The sequence below is a fragment of the Carassius carassius genome, chromosome 36, assembly GCF_963082965.1.
Source record: "Carassius carassius chromosome 36, fCarCar2.1, whole genome shotgun sequence".
Lineage (NCBI taxonomy): Eukaryota > Metazoa > Chordata > Actinopteri > Cypriniformes > Cyprinidae > Carassius > Carassius carassius.
Window position 1 is genome coordinate 24,746,607 of NC_081790.1, and position 13,888 is coordinate 24,760,494.

The 13,888-nt window shown below is 35.5% G+C and overlaps 1 protein-coding gene across 1 annotated transcript in view; it reads right to left on the reverse strand.

Annotated features, from left to right (window-relative positions):
• Positions 1-13,888, reverse strand: part of LOC132117467 (short transient receptor potential channel 5-like) — a 48,934-nt gene that overhangs the window by 21,736 nt on the left and 13,310 nt on the right. The window contains exons 2-4 of the mRNA XM_059526769.1: positions 6,044-6,470; positions 3,824-4,345; positions 924-1,260 (exon numbers count right to left, since the gene is read on the reverse strand). Of these exons, the coding sequence (XP_059382752.1) occupies positions 924-1,260; positions 3,824-4,345; positions 6,044-6,430 (1,246 nt within the window). The 5' untranslated portion in view covers positions 6,431-6,470. The remainder of the gene's footprint in view (positions 1-923; positions 1,261-3,823; positions 4,346-6,043; positions 6,471-13,888) is intronic.

The window sequence follows — 13,888 nt, forward strand, 5'->3', positions numbered from 1 at the left end:
TTGAACTTTAAGTGCTGCAACTTTGCAAATATTGTTTATGCTCAAACAGCAACATTACAAAACAGAACTTTAAGGCTTAATATAATTTAAAAGAATGACTTATAAAAAAATTCGCCCTCCTCAGTTTTCATGAAGGGCAAAATTATTTATTTAAATTAAAATTATTACTATATAAATTAAAACCACGTTTTGTACCAGACTGTGGACATATTTTACACATTTTTTTCTGAAAAAAGTTGGGCATTTTAACATGGGGAGTCTATGGGACTGAAACCCTTTTGGCGCCAGCCCCTAGTGGCCAGTCGATCAGTTGCAGTTTTAGTCACTTCCGTGTTGGTTTCATGAGAGAGACTGGAAGGTTGCCGCTTGGAGCAAACCTGGTGACCAACTACAACAAACGTCTTACCTCTGTGCATGCCAACAAGGGTTTCTGCACCAAGTACCAAGTCATGTTTTACATGGCGATCAAATTCTTTTTTCACTCACTAAAATGCTGAAATAAAACTTTTATATACTGTGTTTTTTGGTAGGTATTCTGTCTCCATATGTTAAAATAAACCTATAAAATTACAGACCATTACTTTGTAAGTGGGCAAACTTACAAAATCAGGGGATCACATAAATATTTTGCCCACTTCAAATTTCCACTCATGTTATTTGTTCTAAATATTTCCTACATAGGGATTAAAAAATTCTGCACTAAAGTGTTCTAAGCTATGAAAAAATACTTTGAAAAGAAGTACATATGTGCAAAAGAAGTTCAATTATAATACTACTGTGCTAAAGAAGTACAGCATACTTAAAAAAATAAATAAAATAAAAAGTATATTATATATCCTTTAATATAGGCTACTATAAAAATACTTTAGCACAAACTGATTGAATTTTATCTATTGCACTCAAATGTCCCAAAGAAGTCTTACCTAGAACCCAGGGTAAGATCATCCACTCCACAATGGTGGGTGGAGGTCCCTGGACATGCAGATCAGTTTGCACAATATGCTGTGAAGCGAGGAGGAGGAGGAAGAGGAAGGTCAGGTAGGAGGCAGTGTGGCAGATGAACTTGATGAAAGGTTTCTTGATGAAGGTTCCCAGAGTGCTCTTTGGAGCCAGAAGGTATATGACGGAGAAGACAGGAAAGAGCAGGCCAATGATGAAGCAAGTGACAAGCTTCACTACCCAGTGACGTCGTCTCCATCCTGGGAACCCATCGTACCACAGTGTTGCCAGGAGCTGCTGGCAGTTAGGCTGAGCTACAAACTGTGAGAATATAATAATAGGTGAATGGTCTAATAAGCCAGTGAAAATCATGGCAAATACAGATAAAGACAGTATTCAGTATCTGGCATAATATTTGAATTGCCTGACATTTAAGCATTAAATGCTCTGACAAGATGTAACAAAAAATGTTTCACTTATGGTTCTTCTGTAATTCTGTGGTGCTAATTATTATTATATTATAATTATAATTATTTATATTTATTTTCATGCAGTATCAATACTTTTAGTAAATATTTAGGCCAGGTAAATTTGTGAACTATCATAATTTAAGGAACACTGGTTTAGTAATTAATTATAAATGTTTTATTCATTTATTTATTTAAGGTATTTTGTTTTTGTTTGGATGGGAACATTAATATTCTGGAATATTCTAGAGCTTTCTGGAACATTCCAGAACATTATGGGTCTAATCATAAAAGACAAAACATCCAACCTATATTTCTAAAGATTTGGACGACTCATTTTTGAGAACTGTTAATACTTAACTGTTGTTAGTTGAGAAGTATGGATGTATCATGTCATTATTTTATGTATTTGTAAAAACAGAAAATTCACTTTTATGAGAATTGGTTTCATGGTGTTAAATCTCATAGATTATTATACAGATGTAATGCAGAAACAAACAACATGTTTGGATCTGTGACGAAGTTTATGTTCCTCCATTATAAAACACTTCGCCCCTTCTTTGTGACATGTACTCATATATTAACGTAAGGTTTTTTTTTGTTTTTGTTTTTTTTGCTAACTACTATCTATCCAAAGAAGCCAAGTGCACATATGACAACAAATGACAAATGTTATACAACAGCATAAATGTTGAAAAGGTTTTTAAGTGAGTGAACACCAGTGAGGTTTGACATTCATGTCATTACGTAATATTTTTCCAACGGGCATTTGAGGTGAAATCAGTTATTAAATCAAACTGTCAGACTTTGAGTAAAAGGCCATTTAGTTTTACCTTTATCACTGGAAAACATTTATCTAAAAATTACATTACACTTATTGCAAGATCTATTGCCTTGGAGTATCTTAGAATAAACTGCCCAAGAGCCCAGTGTTGATGATTCACAAATCAACCCTTGTGAGGTTGAAACGTGCAACTTTTCCATTCCATTCTGCCACACCACCCAAACACTTCATGTTCTCACAAAATGAGGTTTATATTTTAAGACTGCAGAAAAACCCCCCACCCAGAAATAGCTCCCTTTTACACAATGCAGGTGTACAATGATGTGCCTGTCCATAATAATTGTATATTTGTCATATTTATCTCTTGCTCCCTGACCTACATTGCTCTGCAATGTTATTATGTTTTATGAAAGGAGCCATTTCTGCTGTGGACTCCTATTAAACAGACAAATGATTCAAAAAGGTAACTTGAACTGTCACCTCCCATGGAAACATTTTGCAATGATTCCATAAGCATTAGAAAACAACAGTTCTTATGAAAGCCCTTCATCTCAAGATAACATTTCTAGGGAAATAAGAAACATTTGGTTTATTTCAAGGAGGTCCTAGTTTAGTCTTTTTTTTTTAGTATGCATTTAATTTAAATTTTTGTCTTTCATTACCTTTTAAAATATTTTACTAATTTACCAGCAAGAGTGTTGATGAAAAAGGAGAGGAAAAAAACAAGGACTTCCTCATAATCTATAAAATGATTGCATGAGGATGACTTAACATGATTCCCACTGCATTTGACGCGCAGCCAAAATATGATATACTTATTAAGGCAACATCATGTAGTGAAATTTAATTTGATGCCTGAGGACGAGACAAAAGTTTAGTGGTAGACACGCCTAACTGACATTAAGGTTGATCAAAACACTGCATTTTAATTTAGATTTATCTCATAAGCTGCTTATAAAATGCTGCAAGCACATGCTTGCACAGACTAAACCAATCTCTTCACTTCAACGGGATCACTTTCTGCCCGTTAATATGCAGTGAAAATGAAATATGACTTCTGAAACATTAATTGGGAACAACAACAATAATAATAATAATTAATAGTAGTAATAGTATTGTTGTTGTTGTTGATCAATATTTGTGGATTAATCAAGATTTGGTAAAGTGGCACATTTCACAATGTGTAATAATTAATTAAGACATTGTGCACTATTGGGAAGTTGTGGCCTAATGGTTAGAGAGTTTGACTCCTAACCGTAAGGTTGTGAGTTTGAGTCTCGGGCTGGCAATAGCATGACTGAGGTTCCCTTGAGCAAGACACTGAACCCCCGACTGCTCCCCGGGTGCTGCAGCATATATGGCTGCCCACTGCTGTGTGTGTGCACTTTGGATGGGTTAAATGCAGAGCATGAATTCTGAGTATGGGTCACATACATTTTTAAATACAGAATCGAATCATCAGTTGAGTCAAACTTTATGATGAATCAAATCATTATGAATTTGCAAGAATCGCTTTTTTCAACTGAATCAAAAGCCTGTGAAACGATTTGCTGTCTAACCACGAGTCACACTACTGCAAACTGGATAGTGGAGAAATTATACTCAATCTCTTCTTTAAATCTAGGATACTCACCTCTTTCTGGTGGTACTTAATGGCTAGCTTGAGCTTGGCCAGGTCTCTGCACTCACGGGGGTCCAGCTCTTCGCTGTGGTCATCCCGATGGTTGAGGATGGTCTCCAGCTCACAGGAGCTACGGGCCTGATCCAGCAAGTCTTTAGCAAAACGTTTGCACTGCTGCGACAGCTCCTCGTACTCCTGCCGGAACTCGTTCTCCACCTTACTGAGCTCCTTCAGCTCCCAGCCCAGCCTGAATGCAGTGAGGATGGGATCTTCGCTGGAAAGGGCGATGAGAGAGGGGCTGGCAAGAGTTTTGTAGATGTTTAGACGTGAACGGGAATGCCGAAGGCTGTCCACTTCGGAGCTCGATACACACTCCACGCAGTCACAGCGGATCTGGTGTGGCCGCGGGATGGTGACTTTTCGTTGAACTAGGTGCTTGATTATCTCGTAGTTGTTAGTGTGAGCAGCCAACATTATTGGAGTGATATCGGGTGTAAACTCTGAAAACTGTGAGTCCATCATGTGAGAAGGAACCTAGATGAGTGAAATAAAGAGAGCAATAAATAAAAGTAAAAGTAAGCTATTAAGGAAGATGTCAATCTTTACAGTCCAATGTACTGTGCTTAGTATTAAAGATAAACACAGTCGCCATACAGTAATGAATGTCTGTTGCAATGTCTGTCAGTGCAGTGTGAACTGGCCTATTAAAATGATTATAGAGACCTTAAGGATCCTTGACCCCTGAGATCTGCTTATTGCACAATAAGCCAATTTTCCCTCCATTTTAGCCTTCACTAAAATGGAAAAAAGGGATTCATACTATGGTTATGGCTCTAACAAAATCAAAATTGTCACCAGTTTTTACTGTACTATAGTCTTTTTTTATGGGAACTTGAGCTTGGCGTATTTGACAATACACAGAGCCTCCTATGCCATCACCCCATTTCCTATATGATTATTGTCTTTGGGTGCATTAAAGGGAAACCATGTTCTTCATATCAGAAATAAAATCCAAATTTTTAGCTGATTTCCAATCATACATCTAAATATAGACAGACATGCTGATGAATACATTTCACAAAGTTAAGGAAGAATGAGTTGTTTTGATGTGTTCGTAGTACATAACATTTTTTTTATCTCAAAAGATCAAGGAAAAAGTGATACCTTTGAGGCATGTTATGACCCGCTTCAGATATGAAATGAGTCACCCTGATATCTATACCTTTTGCTTTAAAAAAAGGCCAGTGATTGAATTCAGAGGTATTTCCTAAAGGCACATTTCCATGGTGTGAAAAGCTGTGAGAATGCAAAATTATTTCAATCTGTGCTGTCCAGAACTTCCAGCAGGAGAAAAAAAAAAGAAAGAAAATTACAGCAAGGGCTGAAACTCTGCAATTGGACTGGATATTGACAGAGATTTCACAAACCCATTATATTCAGATTTGCAAGCTCTTGATTCGATTCATTTTGATTCAGTATTGATTCCTTTGGATATCAGGTAAATGTCAGTCAGCCTATTGAAAACAATCAATATATGAACTCATGCCAAATACAATACTCTCAACTAATGCACACAAATTCAAATGCAATTTATTTGAAATATAATAATCACCACTCAGAAGGTTAAATGCAAACACTTATATTGTACACAAGGCAGTTTTATATAAACTTTTTTATATTTTAAGAGTGTTTCTACTGAAATATAAAATGGTGGAAATAGTTAAAAGTTGGATTGTTGATTGTTGTCTTTGATCTTTCAAGCTGTTTCATTGCACTCAGTGGGTGTTGCAGTGCATCAGTCCAAAATAAGTTAAATAAAAAGTGCCCATCCATAAAAAAAAGTGTCTTACAAAAATGCATTAATTCGCAACAGGAGGCCTTTGTTCACCCCCCCCCCCCCAACCCCAGAGCCGTGTGAGAGACTTTTTTTAATGGATGGGCGCTTTTTATTTAACTTCTTTTGGACTGATGCTTTGCAACACCCACTGAGTGGCATTAAACAGCTTGAAAGATCAAAGACAATTTTTAATATAACTCCAACTGGAATCGTCTGAAAGAAGAAAGTCATATAAACATAGGACGCCTTGAGGGTGAGTAATTTATGGCCTAATTTTCATTTTTGGGTGAACTAACCCTTTAAATGCACTGTCATATCAGTACAGCTACATGCTTTCCAATCAGAAAAGTTGGATGTGACTCTCTCTCTCTGAAGGAAGTCACTCCCTCACGCACCTGTTTCTCACCACTTGGCTTCTTGTAGGATAGCAGTAACTCCACCGCTCCCACCACCTCCTTACGGATGGCGTAAAGGAGTGCATCACCCATGTGTACACCATGACTCAACAGCAGCTCCATCACCTCCAGGTTCTCATTCTCAATAGCGATGAGGAGTGCGCTGCGGCCCAATGGGTCCAGGCAGTTCACGTTGATGTTGTAATAGATCTCGGCCTCCTCAAGGGCCTGTTTAACGCCAGCATAGTCTCCCTTCTCAACCGCCGTCAGGTAGGCTCGTTCCTTGGCAGACAGCTCAACTTCCGCCCTCACGACCTGCAGTGGGATGCGATCGCGGTACGGGGAGTTACTGGCTTTGTTGTAGTATAGCTGCGCCATGGGGTTCATGTGGACTCGTTGACATAAAATGACACAAGTCCAGACAAAGCTGTGCAGAGATTGAGCAAACAATCAGTTAGTCATTTGACACTACATTTCTTTCATAATTGACATGCCAAATCAGAACAAATCCAGATGTAGGAGCGAGGCAAGACACTTTTTACTCCAGTGAATATTTAAATTGAACCTCTCTAATATTTCTCAGAATGAAGATATTTTTGAAAGCCAGTTTCAGTATAGAAACAAATATTTGATGTAAAAAAAAATTGCTAAACATTTCTACCATAAATGCTCTCAAAAAGATATAGCACGTATTTTAATTATTTTTACACATTTACTGTATAAAACATGCTGCAACTTGCTCGGCCCTGATATTTTAACTTTTTTGTGTAGATATTATATGTGTGTATTTTGTATATTTATTATGTATATATAAATACTCACACATGCATGTAATTAAATATATGTATATATAATATAAATTATATGAATATAAATATATACATGTAAATAGATGTAAATATATAACAAATATATACTGTATGTGTGTGCCTTTATATAATGAATATACACAACACACACACATATTAAATAAACAAAAACTTTTATTTTGGATAAATTGGAATTAATCATTGCCCAGCACAAATGTTTCTATAAACATACATGCATTTTAATTATGATCCTTGACTTAAAGTGAGTTAGCCAAAAAGGAAAATTTCGCAATCATTTAATCACTCTCATGTCATTCCAAAAGACACAAAATATATTTTAAACAACATTTGTAGCCAAACAGATTTGGTAACCATTTACTTCCATTTTATGGACCAAAATAAGCATATTTCTCAAAATATCTTCTTTTATGTTCCACAGAAGAAATAACATGATAAACTATGGTTAGGAACAACATGGTTCCTTTTTTAAAATAATAAAACACAAAACGCACACTTAAAAAAATGATTGACAATGTCCCTGAAGTCTACTTTAAAAAATAAATAAATAAATAACTTAAGTAGCTACAATTTAATCTATGTTCACTAACAAGTTTTGCTGAGGCTCTGTGTAAGAGATGGTAAAATATATTATAATATATATATATAAAATAACCTAAAATCTACCATTTAGATCAGCACTAACAGTAGTAACACTGCAGAAGAAACCTCAGATCTGAAGTCTCTGTTCTTCAGTTTTCTTAAGACATGTAATCAGATGTTGAAATGCATAATGATATTATCTATCCAGCACATATTTGCAGATGGAACATGGAATATTATATACTTGTACTACATCCAGATGACCCATGATGGCTCCACCCCATTCTCCAGGAGAGTCAGCTGGCCAATTGTGTCAAACTGTGATATGAAGAGGATTTTTCCCTCAGTTTGTCCATGCTTGATTGAGCCCTAATTTCCCAGGAGAGATATTCACTACAAGATACTGAAACTTTTTTAAATCATCAACCTGAAGAGATCCCTCTAAACATCTGGGGTCAACATATTTAGTAAGAAACTAGAAGGATACCGGGCATTCTGTAATTTAATTATTTATTTATTTATTTTGACTTTTTATCTCTTTAGAATTATTTACATTTTTGTCATTTTACTGAATATATTTGAGTCCTTTTAGGCGCACAAAATTGCTCTTAAGATGTGTTTTTTGTTTTAACTTGGAATGGTGTCTTAATAGACTGACAACAAGATGAATGCAGTTTAGTAAATATTAACATAAACCAACAGATTTTAAAAACTTAAACATAGTTAATCATTACTTTTTATGATTAACTCAGCATTGTAATTGTTACATTTAAAAGTATCATTTCCCAGCATTGTTCAGCATGACACATTTGGTGGAACAAAAATCAGTATACAATCTGTTGTTTAGAAGCATTACATATGCAAATGGAACTTCTATTTTTTCTATGTGAAACATGAGAATGAATCCATGTAGAGCTTCAACCATGAAATCATGCAGTAATGAGGGTGATGGAAAGTCTAGAACCGGGACTGACGTCACATTATTTGTCTATTGGGAATCATGTAGTTTAGAAAGAACAGAGGGCCAGTTACAGATCCCTGGGGGACGCCCTGGGTAATAGCAGCAGCAGACCAACTGCTGCCTGTCATTGTGATAATTAGGAACTGAATCACATCAATTAAGATGAGATGGGAATATAATTTGTTGATGTATTATTGATGTAAGCATAAACTTAACTGTTTTTTTTTATCGACAGGCTCGATTCTAATTGGCATATCCTTTGTTTTAAGGTAAGTGTTAGAGCTGTAATGTCCATTTTAGTAAAATAAAATTATATTTCAGCCTTTTGTATAATACTTTATGTTAAGAATACTTTTTTGAATATATAAGATTGCATACTTTAGAATATATATATATATATATATATAGTATTATTATTATTATTTTCTCCACAGGTGTTCCACATTTTCCATTTTTATCAGGTGACTCTCTCTTCCATTTTCTTTCATGCATTACCAGTATATTTGGTGTGATGTGAAAAGTAAACATCTCTAAGCATGATCACACACTATTACCAGTCCATAACACCCCGTCGATTTCTAAACATGACAGGTAACAGATGCGTAAAATTATGTGAGTAACTGCTAAGATATCTGGCTTGTGTTGCTTGCTTCACCTAGTCTAGAGATGCAAGACTTTAGTAAGCAATCCCAATTAACAAATAACTGATGCAATTGTATGGTAGATAAAAACAACCAAGTGGGTACACTAAGAGGATTAATTAGCATCCTTGTCCACAATTTAATAGTAAAATAAACTTAATCATCTAAATTTAAATGTTAATGTAAAAAAAATCTCTCAAATGACATGATGTAACATGAATTAAACTGCAAAAATGTAACATTAAATAATGTAAAATATTTAAAAGCGTGTAACATTGCATATACAATAATGTGAAACTCTTAAATGAAATGTAAATTAATGTAAAACCTCAAAAATGAAATGTAATTAATGTGAAATGTCTCAAATTAAACATAAAGTTGTAACCTTCACAAACTGCATGTCAAATAATTTAAAATCATGTTAATTAAAATTTTTAAAGAGCATTTTACATTTTAAAGAGTTGTGATGGCCAGTCTATAAGAAATGGTAGTTGTTCGTCAATCACGTGATACATAAATTCCACTTTTAAGCTCAGACCTTTTTTCTCACTCGAACCAATATTAGCAATCTGAGTTTGTTGCAACAATTCAACCATCCTGGCATGAGAATTTGTGGACCTTGCCAAAAGCAAGACAACTGCCCAGTTTTACTGTGATCTAGTCAATTTGAATATCATAAAATTTTATTTGATGCACTTTATACTCATGTCTGTGAGCATTTCATTATTTCATTACAGTAGAACAGAGGCCATGTGTTCCTGTTTACTGTTGTACTTCACACCTCACTGCTCCATAAAAGCTAAACAAGGCTTCAACTGGGAATTGATCCATGTTTTATTCAGCATGTTTGTAGACCAGAATGGACACCTAAGTTCATTAGAGTGGTTTTGCAGTGAAGACCCAATACTATTGCTAACATATACATCGTTAAACAATTCCATATGGAAACAGCACAAAAACTGTCTCTCTGGGTTGCATAAAACATTAATCAAGCTAATGTTTAAGGCCAATTTCCTTTTTTCTTTTCCTTTTATGGTTTGTCAATTTGTAATATTGTACTTTTCAGATCATACAACTGTCACTTTTGAGAGGTCTGTCAGTCACGAGACAAGTAGGCCTGTTGTTTCTACTCCTTATGTTTGGAAATTAGACTCTACAGCAGTTATACATTTCAAATCAAATCAAAAGTTCAGAAAAATTTCAAATCAAAGTTCTGTTAAAGAAGCTAAAAAGAAATACTTTTCAGAGTTAATTGCCAAGTAAATATCATAAACTTAGAGTTCTATTCAGCACTATAAATTCTCTGGTCAATCCAAGTGAGAGAGTTGATGAGTCTTTGACTTGTGAAGATTATTTAAACATTTTGTAAACATTATGACAATTGGATCTGAGATTGTTGATCCTTCCGGTCCTACTCTGCTATGTTTACCCATTTTGAGCCAGTATCTTTGGTGACACTGACTGAGATTGTAGGTCAGATGAAACCCACCAACTGTCCTCTGGATAGTATTCCATCATGGCTATTGAAAAAGGTCTTAATATTATTAATTGGCCCAAGCATTCTGTCTGTTATTAATGATAGCCTGTATTCTGGTTTGATGACATTGTCACTGAATCATGCTTTTGTCCAACCACTTCTTAAAAAGCCAAATTTCTGTTCTGTTCAAATCGTTCTGTTCTGTCCAATTTTAGACCGATTTCAAAACTTCAGTTTTTATCTAAGGTTTTAGAGAAGATTGTTCTTAGTCAACTACAGAGTTTTTTGGATCAAAGTTTTGTGTTAGAGACCTTTCATTCTGGGTTAAAAGTGCTTAATGATAATTTATTATGTGGTTCTTACTCTCTTAGATCTCACTGCAGCTTTTGATATGATTGATCATGGGATCCTTGTTTCACGCTCTGAGGAAGTGGCAGGTATTCAGGGTACCGCTCTTGATCTAAAGTGGTTTAGATCATTCCTATCGAATAGAAGTTTCTCTGTCAATTCAGGTCAGGAATTTTCATCTTCTGCTCTGTTGATGTGTGGTGTTCCACAAGGATCCATTCTTGCCCCTGTTTTCTTTTCTTTATAAATTTTACCTTTAGGGACAACTTTTCAAAAGTATGGGAATTCCTATCATTTTTATGCAGATGATACGTAAATTTATTTGCCTTTGAGGAAAAATCATGTAAATGCTCTGGACTCCCTTGTGAATTGTTTGAAGGATGTTAATTTTAATGAGAGTAAGAGAGAATTTGTTTGGTTTGGAAGTCCTAATACACCTGAACTGTCAAATTTAGGCAAGGCAAGGCAAGTTTATTTATATAGCACATTTCGTACACAATGGTAATTCAAAGTGCTTTACATAAAAGAAAGTAAAATAATAATGAAGAAAAATAATAACAAGAATAAAACAAGCAGATTTAAAACTTTTAAAATTATTAAAACTGTACTTATTTAAAATGAATTTAAAACAGTTAGAAAATGATTTTACATAAAATAAAATAAAAAAAAACAGTGAAAATATATATTGCAATCAGTTCGGACATTGCAGAGTGCTCATTCAATAAATGCACAGCTAAACAGATGAGTTTTAAGTTTAGATTTAAATGTGACTAGTGTTTTAGCACATCTGATCTCTTCTGGAAGCTGATTCCAACTGCGGGCAGCATAGTAACTAAAGGAGGACTCCCCTTGTTTTGTGTGAACCCTTGGTATTTCTAACTGACTCGATCCTAATGATCTGAGTGGTCTGTTAGGCTTATGTTCAGTGAGCATATCTGAAATATATTTTGGTCCTAGGTCATTTAGTGACTTATATACGAGTAAAAGTACTTTAAAATCAATCCTAAATGTAAAAAATGAAATGTAAAAATGTAACCTGAGGAATGGTGTGATATGCTCAGATTTTCTGGTTCTAGTCAGAATCCTGGCAGCAGCGTTCTGGATGAGCTGCAGCTGTCTAATGGTCTTTTTGGGAAGGCCGGTGAGGAGCCCATTACAATAGTCCACCCTGCTGGTGATAAAGGCATGAACAAGTTTCTCCAAGTCTTGGCTGGAAACAAAACATCTAATTCTTGCAATGTTTTTTAAATGATAGTATGCTGATTTAGTTACTGCTTTGACATGACTATTGAAACTATGGTCTGTCTCCAGAATCACACCAAGATTCCTGACTTGATTTTTAGTTGTTTGACCCCTAGAGTTAAGGTATGCATTCACCTTGAACACTTCATCTTTGTTTCCAAATGCAATGACTTCAGTTTTTTCCTTGTTTGACTGAAGAAAGTTCTGGCACATCCAACAATTAATTTCATCAATGCATTGGCAGAGGGAGTCAATTGGGCTGTAGTCATTTGGAGATAAGGCTGGGTAAATCTGGGTATCATCAGCATAGCTGTGATAGGCAATTTGGTTCTTTCTCATTATTTGACTTAGTTGAAGCATATACAGGCTAAACAAGAGCGGTGCAAGAATTGACCCTTGTGGGACTCCGCATGTCATGGACGTCCACTTAGACTTATGCTCTCCTATACTCACATAATAGCCTCTCCCTTCTAAGTATGACCTGAACCATTTGAGTACCATCCCAGAAAGCCCGACCCAGTTTTCCAGTCTCTCTAGTAGTATGTTATGATCGACAGTGTCAAACGCTGCACTGAGATCTAGCAATACCAGCACCGATATTTTGCCAGAGTCACAATTTAAGCGAATATCATTTATTATCTTAATGAGTCCTGTCTCTGTGCTGTGATGCGGTCGAAAACCAGATTGAAAATTGTCCAGGTATCCATTTGAGTTTAAGTATTTGTTCAGCTTATTAAAAACGACCTTTTCTATAATTTTACCTATAAAAGGAAGATTAGATATCGGTCTAAAATTGCTCAAAATGGTGTTATCAAGATTGCTCTTTTTCAGGAGGGGCTTAACAATTGCATTTTTTAAGGAGTTTGGAAATGTCCCAGAAAGAATTGAGGCGTTCACCACTTCTAAAAGATCTGCTTCTAAGCAGTTTAACACATTTTTGAAAAAAGATGTGGGAAGTGTGTCAAGATAGCAGGTTGACGATGTTAGGTGCTGCACTATGTCTTTCAGAATTTTGCTATCAATTGCTTCAAAAATCGACATAGTACCTTTTAGATATTGTGGCCTAATCTGTCTGACCTCTGCATTACTTGAGGATGTGCTAATCGCCTTCCTTATATTGATGATCTTCTCAGAAAAGAAGGATGCAAACTCATTGCATTTGCTGTCTGATAGCATTTCACTGGGAAACTGACTTGGGGGGTTTGTCAGTCTCTCAACAGTGGCAAAAAGAGTACGAGTGTTATTTAAGTTACTGTTTATAAGGTTTGAGAAGAAATTCTGTCTAGCTGTGGCTAGTTTCACATTAAAAGCATGAAGGCTGTCTTTGTAGATGCTATAGTGAATTTCAAGTTTTGTCTTCCGCCACATCGGCTCGGCTTTTCTGCATTGTCTTTTCATAGTCTGAACTGCTGTTGATCTTCTCCAAACTGATTTCTGTCTGTTTGTTTTCTTGCTGATTATTATTGGAGCAATATCATCAATAACATTCTTAACTTTTGAGTTGAATGAATCAAGGAGAGTATCAACAGAGTCTGCAGAAATGCTTGGTGTTAAAGATATAGCCTCCATAAATAGTACACTTGTGTTCTCGTTAATGCATCTCCTTCTGACAGAGACCGATCTAGATTCAGTTGTACCAGACATCAAAATATCAAAGAAAATACAGAAGTGATCAGATAGTGCTATGTCCTTAATAACAATGGATGAGATGTTTAGACCCCTACTGATGATTAGGTCCAGAGTGTGTCCACCTTTGTGTGTGGGTCC